Source organism: Suillus clintonianus (assembly GCF_016758775.1).
Source record: "Suillus clintonianus strain FC179 chromosome Unknown DEU56scaffold_77, whole genome shotgun sequence".
NCBI lineage: Eukaryota > Fungi > Basidiomycota > Agaricomycetes > Boletales > Suillaceae > Suillus > Suillus clintonianus.
In genome coordinates this window covers 59,262-81,542 of record NW_024539301.1, presented here as the reverse complement: position 1 = coordinate 81,542, position 22,281 = coordinate 59,262, and the positions used below count along the sequence as shown (strand labels likewise).

General features: G+C 48.4%; 10 protein-coding genes across 10 annotated transcripts; 2 read left to right on the top strand and 8 right to left on the bottom strand.

The window, feature by feature from the left end:
• Window positions 1-224: 224 nt before the first annotated feature.
• On the bottom strand, window positions 225-3,835 carry DEU56DRAFT_822144 (uncharacterized protein). The gene is made up of 6 exons (XM_041354136.1): window positions 3,413-3,835; window positions 3,113-3,352; window positions 2,997-3,055; window positions 2,325-2,948; window positions 2,140-2,271; window positions 225-2,091 (listed from the first exon to the last, which is right to left on the bottom strand). The coding sequence occupies exons 1-6, from the start codon at window positions 3,549-3,551 to the stop codon at window positions 544-546; spliced, it is 2,742 nt and encodes a 913-aa protein (XP_041205071.1). The 5' UTR covers window positions 3,552-3,835; the 3' UTR covers window positions 225-543.
• A 1,239-nt stretch (window positions 3,836-5,074) lies between these two features.
• Window positions 5,075-6,684, bottom strand: DEU56DRAFT_915984 (uncharacterized protein; the record flags this gene model as incomplete). The annotated part of the gene is made up of 13 exons (XM_041357810.1): window positions 5,075-5,302; window positions 5,363-5,411; window positions 5,462-5,693; window positions 5,742-5,882; window positions 5,936-6,039; window positions 6,095-6,125; window positions 6,172-6,185; window positions 6,234-6,262; window positions 6,317-6,355; window positions 6,413-6,427; window positions 6,478-6,497; window positions 6,545-6,577; window positions 6,630-6,684. The coding sequence occupies 13 exons, from the start codon at window positions 6,682-6,684 to the stop codon at window positions 5,075-5,077; spliced, it is 990 nt and encodes a 329-aa protein (XP_041205070.1).
• A 2,482-nt stretch (window positions 6,685-9,166) lies between these two features.
• Window positions 9,167-10,193, top strand: DEU56DRAFT_915983 (uncharacterized protein; the record flags this gene model as incomplete). The annotated part of the gene is made up of 5 exons (XM_041357809.1): window positions 9,167-9,386; window positions 9,435-9,563; window positions 9,618-9,751; window positions 9,807-9,897; window positions 9,955-10,193. The coding sequence occupies 5 exons, from the start codon at window positions 9,167-9,169 to the stop codon at window positions 10,191-10,193; spliced, it is 813 nt and encodes a 270-aa protein (XP_041205069.1).
• A 258-nt stretch (window positions 10,194-10,451) lies between these two features.
• On the bottom strand, window positions 10,452-11,149 carry DEU56DRAFT_982896 (uncharacterized protein; the record flags this gene model as incomplete). The annotated part of the gene is made up of 2 exons (XM_041359918.1): window positions 10,452-11,006; window positions 11,068-11,149. The coding sequence occupies 2 exons, from the start codon at window positions 11,147-11,149 to the stop codon at window positions 10,771-10,773; spliced, it is 318 nt and encodes a 105-aa protein (XP_041205068.1). The 3' UTR covers window positions 10,452-10,770.
• A 1,893-nt stretch (window positions 11,150-13,042) lies between these two features.
• Window positions 13,043-13,207, bottom strand: DEU56DRAFT_742860 (uncharacterized protein; the record flags this gene model as incomplete). Its single annotated transcript, XM_041348971.1, has 1 exon — window positions 13,043-13,207. A coding segment is annotated over one exon (165 nt), but the record flags the coding sequence as incomplete, so codon positions are not given.
• Window positions 13,208-13,352: 145 nt separating this feature from the next.
• DEU56DRAFT_973898 (uncharacterized protein) lies at window positions 13,353-16,033 on the bottom strand (the record flags this gene model as incomplete). The annotated part of the gene is made up of 6 exons (XM_041359528.1): window positions 15,894-16,033; window positions 14,697-14,747; window positions 13,949-14,663; window positions 13,757-13,923; window positions 13,611-13,736; window positions 13,353-13,433 (listed from the first exon to the last, which is right to left on the bottom strand). Exons 1-6 carry the CDS (start codon window positions 15,969-15,971, stop codon window positions 13,353-13,355), a joined length of 1,218 nt encoding a protein of 405 aa, XP_041205066.1. The 5' UTR covers window positions 15,972-16,033.
• Window positions 16,034-16,539: 506 nt separating this feature from the next.
• DEU56DRAFT_891826 (uncharacterized protein) lies at window positions 16,540-18,155 on the bottom strand. Its single transcript, XM_041356305.1, has 3 exons — window positions 17,811-18,155; window positions 17,053-17,461; window positions 16,540-17,001 (listed from the first exon to the last, which is right to left on the bottom strand). Exons 1-3 carry the CDS (start codon window positions 18,148-18,150, stop codon window positions 16,698-16,700), a joined length of 1,053 nt encoding a protein of 350 aa, XP_041205065.1. The 5' UTR covers window positions 18,151-18,155; the 3' UTR covers window positions 16,540-16,697.
• DEU56DRAFT_903399 (uncharacterized protein) lies at window positions 18,147-20,010 on the bottom strand (the record flags this gene model as incomplete). The annotated part of the gene is made up of 5 exons (XM_041356637.1): window positions 18,147-18,558; window positions 18,832-19,075; window positions 19,256-19,316; window positions 19,355-19,494; window positions 19,820-20,010. 5 exons carry the CDS (start codon window positions 20,008-20,010, stop codon window positions 18,427-18,429), a joined length of 768 nt encoding a protein of 255 aa, XP_041205064.1. The 3' UTR covers window positions 18,147-18,426.
• A 398-nt stretch (window positions 20,011-20,408) lies between these two features.
• Window positions 20,409-20,910, top strand: DEU56DRAFT_538975 (uncharacterized protein). The gene is made up of 3 exons (XM_041346703.1): window positions 20,409-20,632; window positions 20,684-20,745; window positions 20,799-20,910. Exons 1-3 carry the CDS (start codon window positions 20,517-20,519, stop codon window positions 20,858-20,860), a joined length of 240 nt encoding a protein of 79 aa, XP_041205063.1. The 5' UTR covers window positions 20,409-20,516; the 3' UTR covers window positions 20,861-20,910.
• Window positions 20,911-20,960: 50 nt separating this feature from the next.
• Window positions 20,961-21,639, bottom strand: DEU56DRAFT_758838 (uncharacterized protein; the record flags this gene model as incomplete). The annotated part of the gene is made up of 5 exons (XM_041350267.1): window positions 20,961-21,023; window positions 21,076-21,136; window positions 21,197-21,270; window positions 21,333-21,437; window positions 21,487-21,639. The coding sequence occupies 5 exons, from the start codon at window positions 21,637-21,639 to the stop codon at window positions 20,961-20,963; spliced, it is 456 nt and encodes a 151-aa protein (XP_041205062.1).
• Between the last annotated feature and the right edge of the window lie 642 nt (window positions 21,640-22,281).

Sequence of the window (22,281 nt, the reverse complement as noted above, 5' to 3'; positions counted from 1 at the left end):
CCTGTGATTGCGTGCAAAGCTACTTTAAGTTGAGCTATCCGTTTCTCTTTGCTCCTGATCTCTTCATGTCGGAGTGTACTGAATGATATCGTTATCGAATTGATGCTTGGAAGACTGGCATGTTGATTGCAATAGCAGTGCTAGGACGCGTCACGTCGCTAGACACCGTTGCGTCCGAATCTTTGATCAAGGCAGTCAGCGGCCGGAGCAGCACTCAGTCGATGTCCAATATGAGTAAGATTTATAACTCCAAAACACATAAGCTGTAGTACTCAAATTGATTTGTACGGTGTACATAGCGTGCCCTGAGAAAGATTGCAAAGCCGCAACAGAGTAAAGATTCATTCGGTCAGGAGTTGCTATTCGAGTCCTTTCAGGTGCATCTTCCCTGCTGCGACTTTATGTAAGTAATAACCAGCTGTGTAGATTAGGTGCCTGAGCCAGCTGCTGCAATCCGGAGACTCGTTCCAATTCAAAAAAAAAACAATGCCCGTGCCAGTGGGTAGCTCCAAAAGAAACAATCATACCACCACCTCGACGAACTCATCGCGAACCTACAGACTGCCCCGCGATGTTCACCAAGTCCCAAAAATCACGTCCGACCAGCAAACTCGCACCCCCTCCTTCAACATAATCCAGAGCCTTGTTCAGCAGCGCATCCAACAGATCCGGTTGCGCAGCCAAATGATGCTTCAGGTACGCCACAACAACCGCAGTCGCCCATATCTTCCCATCGACCCGCTGTTCTGCTGCCTTGGCCAACGTTTCCACTCCCACAAGCGCCCCCAATTGAGGCGATGGCGTGAATGAGCCGTCGAAGCTCTGTAGTGAGATAATAGTCTCTACTTCCTCAGGCACAGGTGGTGGGTGAGAGGCGGTGATGAGCGGTGGTGCTGCTTGTCCTGTCCCCGGTGGGGCCGAATCAAAGACTGGCGATGGCACGCGCTGGATTGGATCTTCCGGCGGAGGTACGGGGCTGGATGGCCTAGAGTAGGACCATCGAGAGCTAGAAGAGCCTTCCAATGAACTCAATGTAGAGAACGTGTCTGTGCTCGAGTTGTTGTATCGAAATGAATGTTCACTCTGAATGGATGGCGAGCCTGAGCGAGACTGTGCAGCGGAATAATAGGTGCCGGGAAGCGGCTTCTGGCGGCTTCGGGTGGTCGGGGGAGGATCCGAGAAGAAGAAGCTGAACGCTGCATAAACCGCCTGAGACAAGCTGTCCCAAACGGTCTGCACGGTGGTCATATCTATTCCTGGATTACCTCCATCAGCAGCACCGGCAGTGACGCTGGCGTAGCCATGCTGCTGCCGAGACCTTTGCCATGACTTTGACCGACGCAGCCCGTTCCTAGCTGTCTCCCGTCCGGACTCTACAGCCACAAAGGATGTGTGCTGGCTCACAAGCTGGTACTCAAGTCCCAAGCGAACGATCGCCGCTTTTCGAATGTCCTCATCTGAAGCAGATGTGATGGGTTTTGGAAGGAGCGCCTTACCCTCGGAATCTCCCAACTGCTTTATGAGTTCTCGTGCAGCCAAGGTATGCACGAGTGGAATAAATGTCCACTCGTCCTTGAATGGTTTCACTTCCGTGACAGGCACTACCAGCTCGAGAACCTCTTCCAGATCTTTAACCTTGGCGCGCAACCTGACTTCGCGAGGAACCGATCTGAAAGTAGTGATCGCGAAGACATTGAAGCGAATTCCAGGAAAAATCTTTGTGATTGTATGCGGGGCCTGCTGTATCTGAGGTGGCGGCTCTAGCTGCACGACGCTGGGCGGAAGGGGATTACGGCGATTCAAGGGTGAGAAGTTGACAGCTGGCGGGCTCCCCGAACCATGCCAATCAACTGTAACACTCTCGATCTCGCGAGTCCGACCAGCATTCAGAAGTCTCGCACACTTCCCTGTAATATCCTCGGATCGAACAGCGAACAGGCATTCACCTCCACCCTCACGAGCAAGGCGCTCACACATTGCCGATGAGACACTTTCGCCGATCCCAAGAGTGAATACTCTCAATGGTGCATCGGGCCTGCAGCTCTTCACAGCCGTGGAGACAACCGTAAATGGGTCAAGATTGTCGGAAGGCTAGTTCATTGTTAGATCGAAGAGTCAAAGCCGAGTCATCAGACGCACAGCTATATCCCCGTCAGTGAGGACGAACATGGCAGTCGGGCGGCCGTGATTACGCGACGCGATAGCGAACTGCAGGGCTTTTGCAATTTCTGTCCCTCCGTAGTTTGCTTGCATGCCTTTTACACTCGAAATCTGTAACATTACTCATTAGCTAGTTGCTCTGGACAGTGACTAGACTTCGTTACCGCATGACGCATTCTCGACTGATCAAACGATGCACTTTTCCCCCACAGACCGTCAACCTCGCTCCCGAAGCTGAAAATATTGAAAGTCGTTTGTGAATCGGGCAATAGGTGAAGGAGCATTTCCAGCGTGCGCTTAGCAGTCTCCATTGGGGCTCCAGCCATGCTTCCGCTGCGATCGATCACGAATATGTACTCTTGCGAAGTGACAGGAGGCATCTTGAACTTCGGTACAAATAAGAGCTGCATGGCAATGGTATCACCACGCTGGGGATCGATTTCGGCGAAACACCGAGGCTTGTCGAGTCCAAGAGCATGCACTGTCAATACGAAATCTCCGTCAAGGAACGTCGTAGACGACCAAGTTACGGCCATCCGTCGTTCTGACTTTCTTCCGGTGCGCGACTTGTGGCGCTTGTAAGTAATCGTCGGGTGAGTAGGGCTGCGTATCTCCTGGATCTTCTCACTGGTTTGAATATCCACAGCGATTTTAACAATTGTCTTTTCATTAGCTGTGGATGCGTCGAGCATGGCTGCAGGTGTCTCGCCGTATCGTTCCGCAATGGCCATTGGAAGCTGTAGACGAACATAATCCTGTCTTCCCTCATCCAAAAGATCCATTACAAACTGTTCGCTCGTCAGACAAAGTATTCAATGAGCTGAAAGTGCACTCACTGTCAGTCTTGCTGTGACCTTCTGCCGGGCGGGAATTGAGCCGATTGAGATCGTGAATACTGGATCAAGGTCAAAGTCAGCATTCGTCCAGTATTATCGAAATGTGCCTGTCGTACTGTCGTCCGTCACCTGTTCTACGAGCCCTGCAGACTTTCCGGCGTCCAATGCACTCTGGAAAGTTTGTGCAGCTTCTGACTTCTCCTTTGCATCACCGACGATGACACGTCCATCGGCATGCTCGAGTTCAAAAGCACAAGCCGCTGCACTCGCTGGAAGAGGGAATACATATTTTGCCCGGCTGGTAGGGCTCTCTGACACATTCTCAAACACTTGCGAGAGTACAACCCTTGCAGAGACTAGTACACGAGTACCGATTAGTGGTTTTGGACTGCACCACCACATAGTAAGATACGCACCATCGACCATCCACACTTTTACATCGACCTCTTGAAGCGGCAAATGCAAAAGATTTTGGTCTGGGGAGTGATGTACGATTCCTGCGTATCTGCTCATACTTGTAAGGTGACGAGATAAGCTTGTGGAGATATCGGCCATACATCCTTGGTCGTTTTATAATTGGAATTTGACGCCCGGGCTTCCTGTGCTGCAACCAAGTTGGTGGCAAGCCATTTCAGATCTCGTAATGGATGCATGAACAGGAATATCTAAGGCTATGGAAGCCTGTGCTGCAGTCCTGTTGTGCTCAACTTCCTGTGGTGAATTGCCAGCTCCGAGTCCAAGGACTTCCAGGGATGAAACGACATTACAAATTATGTAATGGTGCCAGCTCAATGATTGAATATCGCGGCGTGGCATTCGAAGTGCCGCGGAGAATCCTCACTGCCAGGAATCGAAGCTGACGTTGATTCCAGCACCCTGCGGTTCACGCAGGTACTCGTGCATCTCGCCTCGCAAGTACCAGGTGGCCATGTCCAGAAGCATCCTGCGCCACCGCACAAGTTATACCTATCAGCGCTACGGCGCACTTGTTAGCGGGAGTGCTAGTTCACGCTTTAACCCGCTTCTCCAGCAAGAGCTGAATGCAGCACTCGAAGATACCATTTCCACCCGCGCCTAGTCACAAAAGCACCTCACACCCTATCATGCCCCTCAAATGTACCCTCGAAGTTCGTTTTGGCTCGCCTTGAAGGCACTGTTTCTTGCTATCGCTTTGTTTGCCTGCAATGTCTTTATGTCTTAGCAAGACAAGACCAATGCAGCTCAAGGTCGCAACGGTGTTGCTACGCTTGCTCGAACAGCCACAAGGGAGAAGAGCTTATCGCTCCATGTACTCAACATGTACTAGCAATTTCTTCTGCGGCGGGACTTATGACTTGGGGGAGGAGTGCAGGTTGGCCCATGTGCTAAAGGTGTTATGATAAAGTGAGCCACTCATGAAACTCGTCGATGATTGACGTTATTATCATGAGTTACAAATTTAATTACTATCTCTTTTTTCAGACGAGAAGATCAAGAAGAGAATGAGAAAGCTATATAATGTCTGCGAGATGACCCCGGATTGTCTACTACACACTCCAGGTACTCTTAACTTGGTGCCGAAGTGTATTTGGTAAATCAGATGTTCAACAAGACTCCTTCCCCCCCTGGGTGGCCTCATTGGAAATATCTCGAGCATACCTCACATCAAGCCCTGGCTCACCTTCACCGAATGGGGCGAGAAATATGGTGAGTGCCTCCCATTTTTCCATAATCATGTATTTCAACCCAGGGGCGTGAAGAGCTCTATCTATTTTGATCGTTCTGTATTTCCTGTGGCTGGCGAACTTTTGTACGCTATGCAGGACATTCCTTTGAAATTTTATCTACATAAAAAATGGAAATCCAGAAAATAATTTCGATCATGACACTTGAAGTTGCCTCCTTACTTTCCTCGACTTGTCTCATTGGAATTCAAAGGTTGGACAGGGCTGAGTATTGAGTGGTAACACCCTAAATGCAGTCTGGCTACCACGACGGCCCTGCCGGGTCCAAAAACAATGTACATATGGTGAATTAGTGAAACGGTTGCACACATATATATATGCTAGAGCCTAGCAGGAACATTACGACTCTCCCCGTCACGCATCCCTTTCGATGTCAAATTTCGAGTCTGGACCAGGACTCATAGGACTTAGCTCATATTCCGTCCGTACCACATTGGAGGCTAGAAGCGGTCCCATGAAGTCACTACTCGTCATCAATCCACGTGTGCATATATTATACTCTCGAAAGTTGATCACCAAACGAGGAGCAAGAACGTAAGGCTCGATCGCGCAAAACAGTTCAGCTAATGACGTGCACACCACCTTTGAAACGTGCAAGAATCAGATGCCGCTGGCAGTTTGCGGCACACATTGAGCACTTACTGGTATGTTCGCAAGAGGAATAAGGTTCAATACCTTGTATGCAAGATTTCTGTGGTTAATAGTCAGTTCGAGGCTTCACCATAGAGAGATATGTCTCACAATACAAAGTATAGAACGCTATCACGCACTATCATCTTCATAGAGTGGTTTATTCTCCATCCACCGGTTGCTTGATTCATCTCGATTGTGTGCTTGACCAGGCGAGTTGTTGCGAGGACGACGAGCAACGCATCAAATAAAACAGATGGAATGGATGCGTATACAAAGAACATGGGATCGGTGCCCAGCGCGTCCAAGCAGAAGTTCGTATTGAGGGCCGAGAACTGTGTAACTATGTCACCGGAATCAGCAGGAAACTTACATACGAAATCATACTCACGAATCAGCCCACTATGTGGTCCATAATATTTGATGCCGATTGCTAGCGTCAGAGCCATGACTGACAGAAACAACACCAGTAGAACGCCCAATATTAATTTCGATTGGCTATACATAGCATATATTCGTAGGACCATGATGCCTGTAGAGTTTTGAGTCCAGAAAATATGTTGCATAAGAAACACAATTAAATACCTTCCATGGCAATCATAAACACGAAATTTCCCCAGTTCAGGAGCTGTAGCGTCCATAGGCCTAGGTACACATAGTGTAGTGGCCATCTCTCAATTATATAGCAGCTTACAACTAGTCAACAATTAGTGCACCGTTGTACATTTTGCTAGATAAACGCACGTTTCAGAGGTCATATTTACGACACCTCCCCCTAGAACGCCGTGAGACCCCGACATCATCAGGAATTCTGGGCTTACAGAAGGAATCGATGCTGCACAGGTATTAGATGAGTTAATTACTTGAGAGGAAGGACACGGACATCGCAAGTGCCAGACCAAGGTATCGCACCTGATGTTATCGATGTTGCTATTAGACTCAAAATGAGCAAATGAAGGGACTGACCACGACATAAAGCGAGGACATCAGACTCCAGGGGCGCTTCTAAAGCACCGATCCCAAGTGGGTTTGTAGTAGAGACATGTTATCCCAACGACTTACCCATACTAGTTCAACCTATGGCGGTACGATCAGCCTACAATGCAATTACATTGACCGGAAGTTACCTCGCGTCCAAGCAGGAGCACTGTCAGATAGTCAATGACAAAAAAAAAGTTGTGGCTCCTTGCTTACAGAAGTCATACGTGACAACGACAGAAGCAGTGACTGAGGTCTTAATCAAATACCCCGCAGATGTAAAGACGAAGGAATTACTGACGGGAAAGGTAGTCACTGACTTGAAGACTAGCCAGGGCCGGCTGTGCCAAGGACATTGGATACTTGAAGTGGGTGTCAAAGGCAATCAATTGAACTCCCAACTTCCGCATATAAGAACTTCATACGGTGGCGCAACAGCGTGAAATTCCAGACTATCAACTGTGAGACCTTACCCACTATACTTGGAATCTCGTTGTGTGCGCGGGTGCTCATGTTGTTCGGTGCTTATGTTCAGACAGAAGACTCGGAGTGAACACCTCAACTAAATCTGCAAAAGAGGAAGTTAAATGGTGGAGCATGGGCTTGGAGGAAGTTCTACAGATAAGAAAATTCCCACATGACTTGTTGACTTGTCCATCCTGGAACATAAATAAGGTCACGGTGCAGGCCCCCTAAGCCAACATGTGGAAGTCTGTGTGAGAATCATATTCTGAATGAGTAAGGCTAGATGCACGCTGGAAGATATCACCTAAATCAAATTTTGACACCAACAAGTGAAGCGCTAGGTCTAACAAGTAGGCAGGGCCTCAGGCACAATGGTTGAAGTATTCTATATAAAAATGCAAGCGAAGTGCGACCTACGTCAACATCCATATTGACACATTCACGCACTCACCTGGTCGTGGTTCCAGTCCCATGGATACATGAGAGCTGTGCAAACGAGGAACTATAATCGAACGGGGAGATCCACGATCAATTGACCTCCTGTAATACCGACCATGCTGATTGGAAGGGAATCCCAACTTTAATCTAGTAAGGACCTGCACCTGACACAATGCATGCACGGTCGAAGTGGAGTGGGAGAGTCGATATGGCCCATGAAGGCTGTTTTATTGTGCTTGTGTGATGCTCGTACATAACAACTTTCTTGGGCTCGATGAGGGACCTAGCGTCATAAGCATTGATGTATTACTTCATGTAGTTGGACTCACCAACCAGACATCAATCGCTGTCACTTCTCGAGTAAGACCATATCGATGTAGTGTCGGACCAAGCTACATTCAACAGAGACCAAATTTACATAATGAAATGTTAGAAGACGCAAACCGCAACGACTATTTAGTAATGTACACACATGTGCAGTCACAGCTTGAACATGTCCAAAGAAGTATGCGCGCGGCTCAATCCATGAAAGTACATGTGCGGTGGTCGCGACTACATAGCTAATTCGTCATACATTTATTTTCTGTACTTCACTCCAGTAACCACGCTAATTAGAAACCAAATGTAACCCACCGCTTCCTGTTCCTTAGTACTTACACGTACATCAGTCTCGTGAGTCGCAGTGATCAAGTCCACAGCAGTTGCCTAGTCGTGTACCTGCGAGGGTCAGTATACGGGACATATTAGTTTCCTGTAGGCGTTGATTCTAATTTCCCAACTTTGGGCTACGCGCCCGTGATGCCAGTGGTTGAACGTTGACCGGGATGGTGAAAGTGGGCAGTACTTCTGGGGGCAAGTCTGTCAGTCACAGACTCTGGGGAAATTGGCCCAATTTTATGCCATCCCGCCCCACCCGTATCAGTACTAGTGCCTATCCTTAACGCTCTCAGCTTCAGCCATCACGACCACGACCACAAAAGTACATCGAGATTGCAATATCCCCTCCCATAGTATGTACGATCCATCATACTCTCTAGTGCTCTGCTCCCAGTTGTACAGTGATACATTCTCTCGTTCTGGTCATGGATCCAGATTCTTTTATGCGCCCTACACTCGCCGTGAAGGTTTGTGTCAAGTCCTCTCAAACCACTCGTCCCTCAGTGGTGTGCTTCGGAGGCCCACGGGTCACGGTACACATCTGCCAGTAGCATGTAACCTTGGTCATCATGGTTCGTACCATCCACCGTGGGTTGATGTTTACGCAACTGAAATATGCACTTTATAGCTGCGAGCGGCCGCATCATATCTATGAAAGCAACATAATTGCAATGATGTGCTATTTAGGAGTCCATCTTCGTTGATACGGGTAGACAAATAACATCCAGTCTAAGCTTGGGCACAAACGACGAGTGTTGCAAACGATTTGCAAACGCTGGTGATGCTTGAAATTATGTGGCAAAGCCATGATGAGTTGCGTAGCTGCCTACATCATGGAATGCGCATACTCATCGTAGTTCCGTCTCGAAACAGCCGCCACGTCAGTAAGTTATGTTAAGAAGGTTGTAGGAACTCGAATGAGTGGACGTGTCAATGCTGCATTTGGTGACTTTGAATCTCCGAAGTTCAACGTCCAACTTGCCACGTCGTTGGATTTGCTTGGCCCACCTAGAATGCACCGAATACAAATAGTTGCGAAGCCGCAAAAACCACAGATATCCTACCAAGGCCTATGATTCATCTATATAACACACGCTACGTATATGATGATCTTAATGTCAGCACTTAAGACAAGTCCAGCTGACACTTCACACAAAGGCTCTTACTACATAGACTCGGACCCAGAGCAAGTACTACCTTCAAGTGCTTGTATGTCCCCCACAACTGTCCCTGCTTCCTCGCATTCGGTGACAGACAGTGTTGCTTTACCCAAAGGTCATGGTCAAAGATTTCACACAGTACTCTCCCGTTGATGCTGTCGACGACGACGAGAAACTACTTGGTGATGCAGAAAGGTTCGATGCAGAACCTCGTGGTAAGTCGCGTGTCCTCCGCCTGTGGTTGGGCCATGGCGCACTTATTTGCGCATCGATGCTCTTTTTCACGCTATGGATGCGCACGCCTTCGACTCACCTGCGTGATGACATTCCTGTATACTGTGAGTGAATAGCCAGCGTCAAACGGTATAGTCATTGATCCAGCATAGCCCCGGCACATGATGCTGTCGAGCCCATGTTTGTAAGGTTTAACGGAACCCTCGACTTTCCTTCTATCTATCGTGGCCCCCCTTCCCCAGAACTAGATCTCGCTTGGAGTAAAATAACTCGTAGTAATGGTGCGTCGTTGGTCTCGTTATATTAGTTTGTAATTGTTCACCTCCGCAAAACAGAGGGACCAAACCGAATGACCCGTGAGGAGATGCTCAAAGCAGGCGAAACAGATTTGCGTTCGAAAGTCAGGTTTCCGGACAAAATTGGTGGAGGTTACATGGCCTCTATGGAATACAGCCATCAATTGCATTGTGTGGCAAGCCATACTACACCGACAATCTGATCGTTCTTGGCTCACACTTGGGTAGAACTTGCTTCGCAAAGCCTCTTGGGTGGAGTATTATGGGCCCATAGATATTTCATTCCAGGACAGCCCCAAAATCATCCGTCTGCATCTTGGTGGGTATCATTTCTGGCTAGAAGCACTATTGCTTATAATATCCCGTTATGCTCCAGATCACTGCCTCGAAATGATCAGGCAGAATATTATGTGCAGTGCCGACGTGACGATGATCACATGGGACTGGGTGCAGGGACACAGCGTCCCCTACCCTAACTTCAACACCCGTCATCAATGCAGGAACATCGAGAAAATCATGAATTGGAATATCGAGCACGCTATTCATATCAATGAATCGGAGGTTACTCGCTTTGAAGATACGGTTGACCTCCCCAAACTCAACCTCGATGTATGATTTACAAGGAATCATACTATTCTTACTCACTCCACTTGTTCACCTTGGAAGTTGGGGAGGAGAGTGGTCATTGGGGTCTTTGGAAGAACTGTATTAAAACAAATGTGATGTAGATCGATGTGACCCAGAATGTCAGAAAGGTTTGCACATTTAGACCAGAAGAAAAGAATGCACTGATCATTCACTATTGTGCGCTATCGACCGAAAGCGGGTACTTGGGAATCGCATTCGGTTGTGCGTTGTTTGCTGAATAAGTTCCGAGTCTACTATGTCAAAATTCTTCCCCGGTGTCCTCGAGTAATTTCGTTCCCGCCGATCCCGTTAATTTAGCCTCGTACCACACAGGCGAGTGAATCATTCTGCAGGCAGGTATCTGAAGAACTCATCTTTCAGATGCTCACTGAGATCACCGAAGACGATGATATCAAACAAGGCTTGTTTCCAGTTCCCAGTGGCTCGAATCCAAGAAATCAAGGTGTACCGATCCATGACATGGTAGATAGTAGTTGGTACCATTTTTCATTTCACTGCATACTTATCTAACAAACTTGTCCTCCAACTCCTCGCGCTTGTGGTACTAGTAGGTCCCGACTACAATATTAAGTTCCTCGCGCTCCTGGTAGTCCACGAACTTGTCCTCCAACTCCTCGCGCTCGCGGTAGGTCCCGACTACAACATTAAGTTCCTCGCGCTCCTGGTAGTCCACGAACTTGTCCTCCAACTCCTCGCGCTTGTGGTAGGTCCCGACTACAATATTAAGTTCCTCGCGCTCCTGGTAGTCCACGAACTTGGATTCAAGTTCCTCTCGTTTAGCTGAGTGATACATTGAGGCATCTGAGTAACTATGATAATGCTGATGATCATGAATGCTCACAGGAAAGTTTCTCAGCCGTGGGTGACGCTGCGGCGAGAATGACGAAAGACACAAGCGCGCTAAAGAGCACAGAAAGTTGCATGTTTAGAGACAAGAGAAGAGAAGTGACTACTGCGTCAATGTACTACACTGGAAATTCGAGAGGACTCTTTATACATTCTGACAGGTCTGCTCGACTTCCACAAACAACACGATTACTGTAATACCTGTTCAGATCGGGGCAAGCGGACCCTCAGCCGGGAGCTGTCGAGAGCTTCAATGTCTCACGCGGGAGCCCTGGACCAGTGCGCTAATTATTAGACAGGTTCGAGGAAACAGCGGTGATAAGTTGCGTGGCAGTCGCCTAGTGACTGGTGCAGATCAGTCCGTTGCGGAAGTTTCATTGTCATGATTATTGCTGGGGGCAGAATTGTTTGCGGGAGATCGATTGTGTTGTGCCAGCATAACCGGCAGAAGCGGCACTTCTGCCACTTGGTAAATTTTCCAAAGCGCCACCAACAATGTATAGTACAAAGTGTCGCTAGGAAACACCATTAGAAGACATCAGTGCGTCCACGTCCCACTGTTTGTTGTTGTGTGAGGTGTGATCAACTACCATGATCTCCTCATCAACAGTGCAAGATGTCGGAAATATGGTCATGCGAAGGGGTCGCTCTGTCGAAACTCGGAGATCTCGCGAAGGGGTTGATAGTGTCATATCAGACTCGGAATTTGCTCGTGAGTGGAAAGTGGGTCAAGCAAGTAAGTCTGAACAGGGACCTAATGGCAAATAGTTGAATTACGACAGCTAGAAGCGGAAGAAACTAGCCTCAAACGTTGAACCTCAAACCCTGGCCAAAGAGGCCCTGTGCCTTTGGTGCGGGTGTGTCCAGCACTTGGTGGTACCAGTGCGGGAGGTTGCGGCAGCGAATTATTGTTCAAGAAATTGAAGGGGAGAAGTTCAAGACGCGTATATACGTAGGGTGAGAAACTTGTGAGAAATGCATTGGAACCGCTTCCGCTTCCCTACTTATCACGTACGAGGTTACCACTGATGCGCTCGACGTCTCTCCGTACTCCTGCCCCACGCACAGGATGATGACGATCACGAGAAGAATGATGTGCTCAACTTGAAGCTTACCTGAGTCTGCCTCTGTAGGCAAAGCTTTGCCAAGTTTGTGTCTGCCAATATAAAGGCAGCAACGAGTGTTATTGATGTGAATGCCTTCGTTCTACTCAAAATCATGCAGGACGCAGAAGGATGGAGCTGTGAGTATAGATGTGATTCGTCTTCACTTATCTGTGTTCAATATTCATGTTACACTCACTGTTCACAATAGACTCATCCTGCCTTTCGAGGCTCAAAAGAAAAAGACTTTCGGTCTTCGCCACCAAGTGCCATATTGATTCGCCGTCTACGACGGCGGGATGTCAGTATGGAAAGTGCATGAAATTTTATAATGGCATTAGAAGGAACGAGTACCGTTCTTCTTTATGGTCTGGTTAGGGAGACTAGTTAAAACATACTATCATCGATTTCAAAAAGGTGCGAGTGAAGCACTTCCTCATTAGCTTGCGGGACATGTAACGCATTATTAGGTCGACATCCTTGGAATGGTTTATTTGATCGGCCTTTGCCAGGGGTGCGAGCGGGTGAAGGAAGTGCGATTGGAAACGGGAGACTTGCAGTGAACCGTTGACAATTATCCGCAGACAATTGATTGATGGCGCATAGACCCAGATTCCGCTGCAGGACTACATCTGACCAGCGACCAATTAATATTGACCAGACATCGAACATTGCTATATATCGAGTAGCCTATATCAACGCAGTAATAGGACCAAGCTACATTCGAGACCAAGTAGAAATGTTGCAAACAACCACGACTATGTACGCCTTAGTAACATGTAAACATGTACAGTACTTGAACGCATGTCCTTTAAAAAACTTCGTACGCAGTTCAATCAATGGAAAAAAAACGTTCGGTGGTCAGGCTCATTCGCTAGGTGGAACAGGAAGTACGTAAGCCGCAATACCCTCAGAGGCATAATTAAGTTTGGCAACAGCGTTGTCCGCCTCCGATAAGGATGTAGTGTAGAAGTGATCCGTGCCGTCCGCGCTGTACAGACGGTAGAGGGGAATGCTTCCGCATATATTACTCTATAACACTCCGAACATATGCTAACAGCACAATTAAGTACTACTGTAAGGTAAACGACCCACGACATTGCACTTTGCACATAAAGTGTGGTGTCATGGGTCGTTTACCTTCCAAGTTCAAAGCTGGTTAGTAGAACCAAAACTCCTATTGAGTGCTTATCACTGTAACTTGACCTACTTCAACTTGAATTTCACTCTCACAATTCTCGTCCCAGTATTTTCGCTCCTCTTAGACTTTCTGCTCGATTGAAGACACTGGTCACTCTCCATACAATTTCTCTGCCATAAGTTACTGACATCTGTACATGTGCTATACTAAACATGATGCGAAATCATTGCGATAAAGTCAAAATGAAATCTTGTTCCTCGTTCGCCTGTACATCATGTCTCGTCGCGTTCTCACCTTCGACAACGCTGCGTCTTCGTCGTCCTCATCCTCCTCTTCATACTCTTGAGGTAATGTGCCCAACAGAGCGCTCGTGCAGTCTTCCAGACGAATACCCATGCCCTCGCACATTCCCGCCCATCTCTCCCAGCGCTCTATCCCACCCCATGCGGCCCATTTGCACAGTCGAGATCCGTGAGCACTATCGGGCTCAAAACACGCACCCACGCAAGTTTTGGGAAACTCGCTTTTGTGAGCGCCGCGAAATTCCTGCCATTAGTACACTGTACTAGGAGAGAACGAAGAGCGTCTGGGGTGGCATAAGCGCTAGCTGTGCGCGATGTATTCGTGTGGACGATTAGTGAGAACGATGGGCCCGTCTACTGTGTTGTCGATGGGCGCGATCTTCCAGTCGAGGTTGAAAGAGAAAGCGGTTAGGAGGGGGCATAGTACTGTGCGGATATCGATTGTTGGGATACAGTGGAGGTCGAGAAAGAGCAGGCCGGTGCCGTGGGTGCTGAGGAAGGACAGGACATCGGGAACGTCTTCGAGTTTGTCTTCGAGTTTGCTGCCAAAGTCGAAGTCGAAGATGCGTAGGAGGGGGAGGGTCCAGCCGTTGGCTTGTTCGATGAACTCGGCAGAGTACCCACGCAGGATGAGCTGCTGGAGATTTGGGAGATGGAGCTTGACATCTTGTGCGCTTCCCGGGGTGAGCGTGTCAGAATCCTTGAGTGGTGCACCGAATTCGAGGGCAAGGGAAACTAGGAGCGGGAGGGCATCTAATGCCCATATGACCTTGGGAAGGAGTTCGGCGGGGACGTGCCAGTGAACAGTGTGCAAGTTCTTGCAATGCGTACCCAGCATATCCGCGATGCGTCCAAATGCCCTTGATAGCGGCCAGTCGACAATGAAAATCTCTAGGTTGGGAGTCTGGGTGAGTACGGTTGTAAGGACTGCTTCGAAATCGTCGAGGGAGGGATCACGCTCGTAGAGAAAGTCAATTATATGTAAATGGCGTGTCCACCACCGCAGTGAGGGATTGGAAGTGAGAAGGGAGATAAGAGAGCGGAGCTTCGAGGGGTCATTGAAAAACAGCTAGCGGACGAGGAAATCGAGGCCGAGACGACGCCATGATTTGCACGTTGATATGATCGACTAAGTAAGTGCGTGGAATCACAGAACGAAGATGGGAGAGTTCGTATGGGGGAATTCGTGCAGGGACAGATATAGATGTTGATTGTCATGCACAGAGCGGGGCGTAAACTATAATGAAGGTGGCAGCATAGAGGGAAAAGACAAGAGGAAAAAGACAAAGCAACGTTTAGATCGCTCTGGGGCACGGCAAAAAATATAAAAGGAAATTGTGGCTATGACGTCCCCCTAACCTGCCGTCAGCCACACAGATGTTTGGGAGGAAGAAAACACCCATTTCCGCGTCATTTTGGATGCGGAAAAATTGTGGTTAGCTATGTAAAGTACGTAGAATTCGTTCCGCGCATGGGCCTGATTTTTTGGCCGCAAAAAACTGCCTGTTGGGTCCCATCAGCGGGTTTAATTGGGCTGCATAGCGCTTTGTAGGCTGTAGCGCTCTGAAACACTCTTACATGTAATAACATACGTTTCCCTGATGCCTCCGTGTGCTTATTCACATCAATGCCCACACCGAACGCGCGTTTAATTGGGCTGCATAGCGCTTTGTAGCGCTCTGAAACACTCTTACAGGTAATAACATACGTTTCCCTGATGCTCCGTGTGCTTATTCACATCAATACCCACACCGAACGGGCTTCTCGACCGCGAAAAAACTCGTTCCTGCATCTCGGGTGAGTACGGCGTGCCCCATGAGAGTCCAGAGGGTTTAGCAGCTCATGGGGCACGCTGTTATTCACAGGAGCCCGTTTTTTTTCCTGCAGGACAGCGTGCCCCATGCAAAACCACATTCTGGTGGGCTCATGGGGCATGGTACCGTTGTCAGTTGTTTTTAGGGATGATGGCACATATTTTCCGTGTTCAGAACGCGATAATATGTTGCTCAGCTATGTAAACTAAGTACGTCCCAACCTCATTTCCCTTCCCGCTGGGTTCCTCGCTGCCCACAGACCTCCGCACGTCGCCGACCACGACGAGCGCACGCTGTCTGGTGTCACCTCACAGCCGCCGTGCCCCGTGGCACGCGCCTAGTCATCCTCCCCCGCCAGATCAGCGTGCCCCACGACAACAAAGTACCATTTGCCTGATCGCGGTCATGATCGCACTGAAGCTTAGAAGTCCCGCCCTGTCAAGCCATTGTCGCCCGATGACGGTATGCAAACGCCTGCGGCATGTTCCTTGCCTTGCGTAACTACCACGCTGCCGCGTGTTCTTTTCATCCTGAACCATTGACTTGGTATAGGTCTCCTGCCTCCTCCCACTTGGTCGATGAAGAAGAAAACCATCCGGTCGATGAATTTGACTTCTTATCCGCTTTCTCGAGAAGAATTTCTGCTGGTGATTTGGGCATGGTGGTTGTGGAGAGTCAGGACACTCTGAGTCTGATTCATCGGAAGGGTTGGGGCAACGCCCGCAGGTGTGATATTTACATATGTTCAAGAACCAGCTCACACAGCCGCAGAGGGCTTGAGTGTGTACGGCACCAAAAAGTACGGCCCAAAGTTCGACCACCACCCTTCCAAAACAATGACCGACTCATTCGCACCATCTACGGAAGACCAGCCTGTCCTAATCATCGCACCAGGATAAGTGTGTACCGAATATGAAGCTTGGTCATTCTAGGGGTGACCATCCTCCAGGTCGTTGTAACCATCAATAAGCCAGTCGAATTCTAATTTCTGACCAGTCCCGAGCGTCAACCTGCATCCCTGACATTATAATCATAAAGTATGAAATGTATGACAAGTACTACAAGTGCGGCACCAAATTACTCCACGACACTGTCTTGTATGCGATAGGAGGAAGATTGCGTAATGTGGTGAACATAAGTATGAAAAGGCTGACACGCGCCATGATATACAGCACAGGACACGTTAAGAGCAAGACTTTAAACGTGATCGAATCCTTTTGTTTGACTCTCCATCTAAAGAGACTGAAGCCCACCGCAAAACCAATTCAGGGTATGATAGTTATAGTGGCGGCACTCGTGCGCCATAAGAGCTGTTCTTCGTATGATGGGAAGACATAAGGCCAAGCGATACAGTGGATGCCACTAAAGACGGTTGCGATTCCAAATCCACCAAATGTCAGAGCATTGCTTTCCCAGGGTTCTAGTTTAACGTTGTGGATGCCATCAAACGTCGCAACTCGTAGCTTTCGAGGGGACAAGACATCAATGCCGAATAATTTCAAAATCATTTCACCGGTTAAAACAACCATGATCTCCATAGGCAGCGGAAGATCATCATTTTCGGAGATACTAAGAGTGATATAATCAGTAGCGGTAGAATTGATTGAGGTGCAAACATACTCATAAGACTTAATCTCTGGCTTTGGCTTGGTTGACTTCCAGTAGACTGGATGCGGACAATCCACATCCAGAGGCTTATCCCACCACACAGAATAGGTGATGAAGTTGAGAACCACGAACGCGAGTGTCCCCACCTCAAACTGTGTGGGCTCGAGGTAATAGATTGCGCGGGAAAGGAGCTGCAGAGTAAACCAAGACCCCTGTAGGAGGATTGATCCTTTGGATATCACATTCCCTTTGCTCCGGTCGGAGATCTGCTTTTCCGTCAGGGTCGGACCACAGATAGACCCATGTTGTATCAGATGGAGAAGGTGGTCAGGTGATAGTGTTTGGTAGGGTTTCCCGTCCACATAAAGCATGAAACCGCCCATCAGAGCAAAGAAGCTGTGAGTCTGAGTCCATGTGTAATCTAAGGACACAAATGAGAGATGGGTTCGAGAGAGCACGAGTCAAACTTGCCTTCATGTTGTTCGGAGTCATCGACCACAAAGTTCTCCTTGTGTGACTTCGCACTAGCTCCAGATGGTTCACCTTCAGTATACACTGCAACAGCATGGGGGTCGGTGTGATCTTACGAGGTAAGTAAGCCATCAGCAACAATGTTCTGGATGCAAGATAGAATGTCGAGTTCACCTTCGTGTTGCGCTACAGGTGCTTCAGCACGCTCATTGACTAAAAAAAAAAGTGCATGCTGGGTCGTCCAACGAACGTGTCCAGAGTGTAGGACTCACTTTGAGACCAGTCTTTGGGATGAAGACTGAAATACTCCTTAAACTGCGCTGTAATATGACGAGCCCAGAGCCACTGGCGCAGAGCCCATCCAACGATCAGGTCGGGAGCGAGTAGTGCGACTACCATGAGGCCAAACCGTCGCCATTGAATACGAAAGTCGCTGTCATGAGGACTCGGAATATTGGGATGAATGGCGCTATATATACACGCGAAAAAAGTCAGAGTGCAGGTCACGATAATGCTCCACCGGGTTCTCTCGTCCACGGTTAATAGCGCTTCAAAACCACTACCGATAGTAGTTGAATTAGTAGTAGGTGCGGCTTGGATTATTTGAACGAGGTAGAAAACGCAGAGAAGAAAGCGCATTATTGAATACTTTTGGGAGGAGGTTTCGACATTATTATATCAAACGTCGTTCACTCACTATTCGGTAAACAAACGCCACCTCACGGGAGTACTTAATTAAAATTTGACGCTAGTGGCCCATCATTCCATCATGTTTGCCTGCCAGCGTCTGTGGTTTGGCTTAAAGGCCTCGAGGATATGGTGTGCGACACTGCCACATGCCGAATATACGTATGAGACATGGCTTTCTGGATACCTCTTAGAAAGAGGTCTAAAACGCGTCGTCGTGACTCAGTCTCAGATGCCGACCCAGAAAAGCTGCTCATATGCAAGCAGGGAATTCGGTTGAAGGCTGAGAAGAAGTACTTGTTCGGCCAAGAAGTTCGGAAGCGTGACAGTCGTTCCTAGTCTAGAAAGAACCATTTCAAGCTGATAAACGATAAACGATTTTCATTGGCTAACCACGTTACTGATGTAACCTCACAACAATTCTGATAATAATGTATCTTACGCCTGCAGCGCAGCAACCAACGGTTCATACTACATAGTAGGTTCTGATCTTTCATACAGGATGCTGGCATTCCGTATTTCCATGCTACAGGCGGTCGCTCGCACACGACCAGATCAACCGCATGTAGACTTTGCCATCATTTCTGTGGAATATATGGCAAACACAGTAACATGTAGGTCCTCCGAATGTACATTTCGGAACTCGATGGGTGCCCTGAACATCTCCCATGCAGCTGAAGGTGCGTGCTTGACTCGTAGTATCGCCGTGCACATGAAGCTGGTTCTGGTTAGCCAGTGCATCTGACGGTATTCACCATTATAATGTAATGTCGCCTCACACATCGCCATAACCACCTTGATAATGAACGCTGCCTCACGCATCGCCATAACCGCCTCGTTCTCTGAAGAACCCGACATCCCTATTGCTGTTCGAGTTCTATCCGAACAAAAGGATTGCTCCTGTTGGCCTCGTCATGTCCATCAGTGAACGCACTTGTCCTTCGCACGGAATCATCTGCTCCGGTGCTTCCGCCTTACTAGCAAAACTCTAGTACTGTGAAAAACCAGGTCCGTGCATTCCCTTGAAGGATCAGCGCTTTGGAGATTCACAATTTACTCGTTCTCTTCTTCTCCTTCGCGCTTTCCCCACTTTTGCGCCTCGCTCTCTGGTTTTTGATCTACAATATCAATCCGAGGTAGGTGTCCCGCTACTCACACCAACGTCCTCTCACAACTTGTGAATCCATCACTAGCCACTTCAAACCGTGTCCAATACCGATATAGACGACTTTGTCACTATTTCCTCCTCTCTCGATTGGGCAACGACATCCCAAAAGACCCGACACAGACCTGTGACTACAAGCCCCACAGAGAGATCGGCATTCAGATCTCAAAATGACGAGGAACCAGCCCAGCCCCACGCTCGAGTTTTCTTCACTAGAGTTTGCTCGACCACTCTCGACAGGCCCAATCACGAGCAAGTGTGGAAGGAGGTGAGCCAAGGGCTGTATGATCTTATGGTTCGTCCGAGGGTTGGGATCACCGAGGGCGTGCGTATATTCTTAATCCTCATTCTATATTGACTGACCCATTTGTGACTTATGCATGCATATTAAAATAACCTATTAGTATCTAAACCGTCGACAGTATTTCAAAAGACGCTCACGAAGAGCTGTTCTACCAATCGTCCTGTGGATCATGTTGGCGCTGATTTACTGAGGGATGTTTCTCGCGGCCAGCTCGAGCCTGGCCCAAGAACAGGTTCCCGGTAGAAAATCCTCCAGAGTTTAGCATGCTGTCATTGACGTTAAATGTGGGAACAACCGGGGAAGATACCTCGCATGTATTTCGGCTTTTTCGTTTGCTCTCCATGGCATACATCACCCTCATCTTCTCGTGGACGAACCTGATAGTTTGTAGGTGTATCTCGTTGGTTTTCAGGAGAGTTCTGCGCTGACCATCCCGATATTTTATCCAGGTGGTTTTATAGCGTTTCTAGGGGCGAATCTAATGGGCTACTGGTCATCTATTGCAGGAGCTTGTACGCCCTGTTCTTGGACGCTGTTTTCAAGAGCAATGTGCGGGCAATCTTGAGGGGTGTGTTGGTTTCCATTATGTAGTTTGGCGTCACCTTGTGTTACTTCCAACGCAATTGTGGTGACCACTAGTCGGGTTACCGGTGGTACAGTCGAATCATAGTCGAATCGCTGCTTCCTATAATGCGTCGCTCAGGTGGAGGTGACAGTCAGGATATCAGAGATGCGCACTGCACGTCGTACTGTGTCCGATAGTGACCATCCTCACCCCCATTCTTCGACATTGCTTAACTATCGCCGCTCACTACTCGACTTTATTTGCCCCAGTTATCGGCGCAGGCCATGTCTTCATCACCAAAACCCTCAGCTCTGGTAATAAATTTCCCCAATTCCCCAATTCCGAAGAATCCACTTGGAGAGGGACGGTACATCAAGACTGCTGCTGCTCTCATCATTGGGTATGTCCCATCCTCTAGAAGCACGCAGCTAAAATCATGGCGACACTATAGAGATGAACGATGTCCATTTCTGTGTTCCGCGAAGTGCACTCGCGCAAAATGGCGCCAACATAGTAGGGCAACTTGAACGGTCGATTGTGGAATGCATGGTGATCCAGCGCCATAGAGAACCAAAATACAAATCCATATTTGATCAAGAACTCGATATATGACGCAGAACCTTGTTAACTTAGAATTCCTGGAGACACGGCCTCAACAACTAAAACCAGGGGGCTTCACATAATCTGCTATTTAATCTATGACTTGAGTCATTGTCTCATAGCTACACTTAGGCGGGGGCAAACACCCAGGCCTGCATGTCGTCCTCCAAATTAGTGGCCTGGAGCTTCACCTGTGAATGCCAACCATGAGTTATTGTCCTCTGACACATGATGAGCGCGTACATGAGTGAAATCAATGCCGTCCGAAAGGGAACAGGCGAACGTCCCATCAGTGGTCTGGATCCTGCACGTATGTGAGTCACTTGAACAACAATTTGATGCAGCTTTCAGGATAATTACTCACGAGTACTGTCCAAGGGTGGTGGTCGGAGTGAGGAGCCACTCCGCAACGGCATCACCACCAACGATACCGCCGCCCTAGCATATTCGAAGATGCGCCGAGTCAAAACAGTACTTCGTGACAAACATGCATGACTAACGTTGCTCAGAACTCCACCCGGGGGTTGAGCAAATGTGCCGGCTGCGACGTTGATGAATCTGACGATCATGCCTGGGTTCGCGTCGCGCAACACTTGCAACGTCCACTGTGTTTATTGTGATCCTGGGTTTCCAAATCAACTAATCAACACTAACGAGCATTTGGGCCTCGCCACTCTTGTACTTCGCGTTGTTGCGGGCAACGATAGGGGTGCCTGGTTTGACACTTCCACCTTGCAAGCCAAATAACTGATTGGTCTTGAAATGGGCATTGGCGATCTTGTAAGTGCCGGGAAGTGGGATAGTCATGGTAAGATGAACTGAGAGTCTGGGACTTGGAGTAAATGTGATTGATGAGTTGAGATGAAGGTCAAACAATCAAACCATGCGATATTTATATGCTTCACAGCAGGAGATTGCCTTGTAAGGATGTCGTAACTCGTTGAGTATTGTCATAACGTTCGAGCTTCTAGGATGCGTTTGTCTTGACGTGTGGTGTTTAGGGGCAGATCTACCATGATCCATGAGCTCCGAGACCGGCAAGTCCTTCACAGGGACCGACAATGTGTCTCTCCGAGAACAAGACAGAGGAATTGATTTCTTTCGATTGAGCAAGAGAGACCTGCGACTGGAGATTCCACAGCATTGAAAATCAAAGAAAGTTGTCCCTGTGGGCCCTGTGGTTCACCGTAGTCTCCTGTAGTTAGACCACATAGAAGGAAAACAACTGAAAACAACCGTTCCTTCTTGATAATGGATCTGCCGTGGTGAAGAAAATCCGGGATGACGCATCTGATGGCAACGTTGTCCCCGACTCAAATGAAGTGGCAGTCTTGTTCCCGCCGTTCTAGGGCACGACAAAGTCATTTGATTCCGGCGTTTGAGGCAACTGTTAGGAGCGGACGAGAATGTTTGCATTGGTGTATTTCGGAGGTAGATCGCATCACGTGT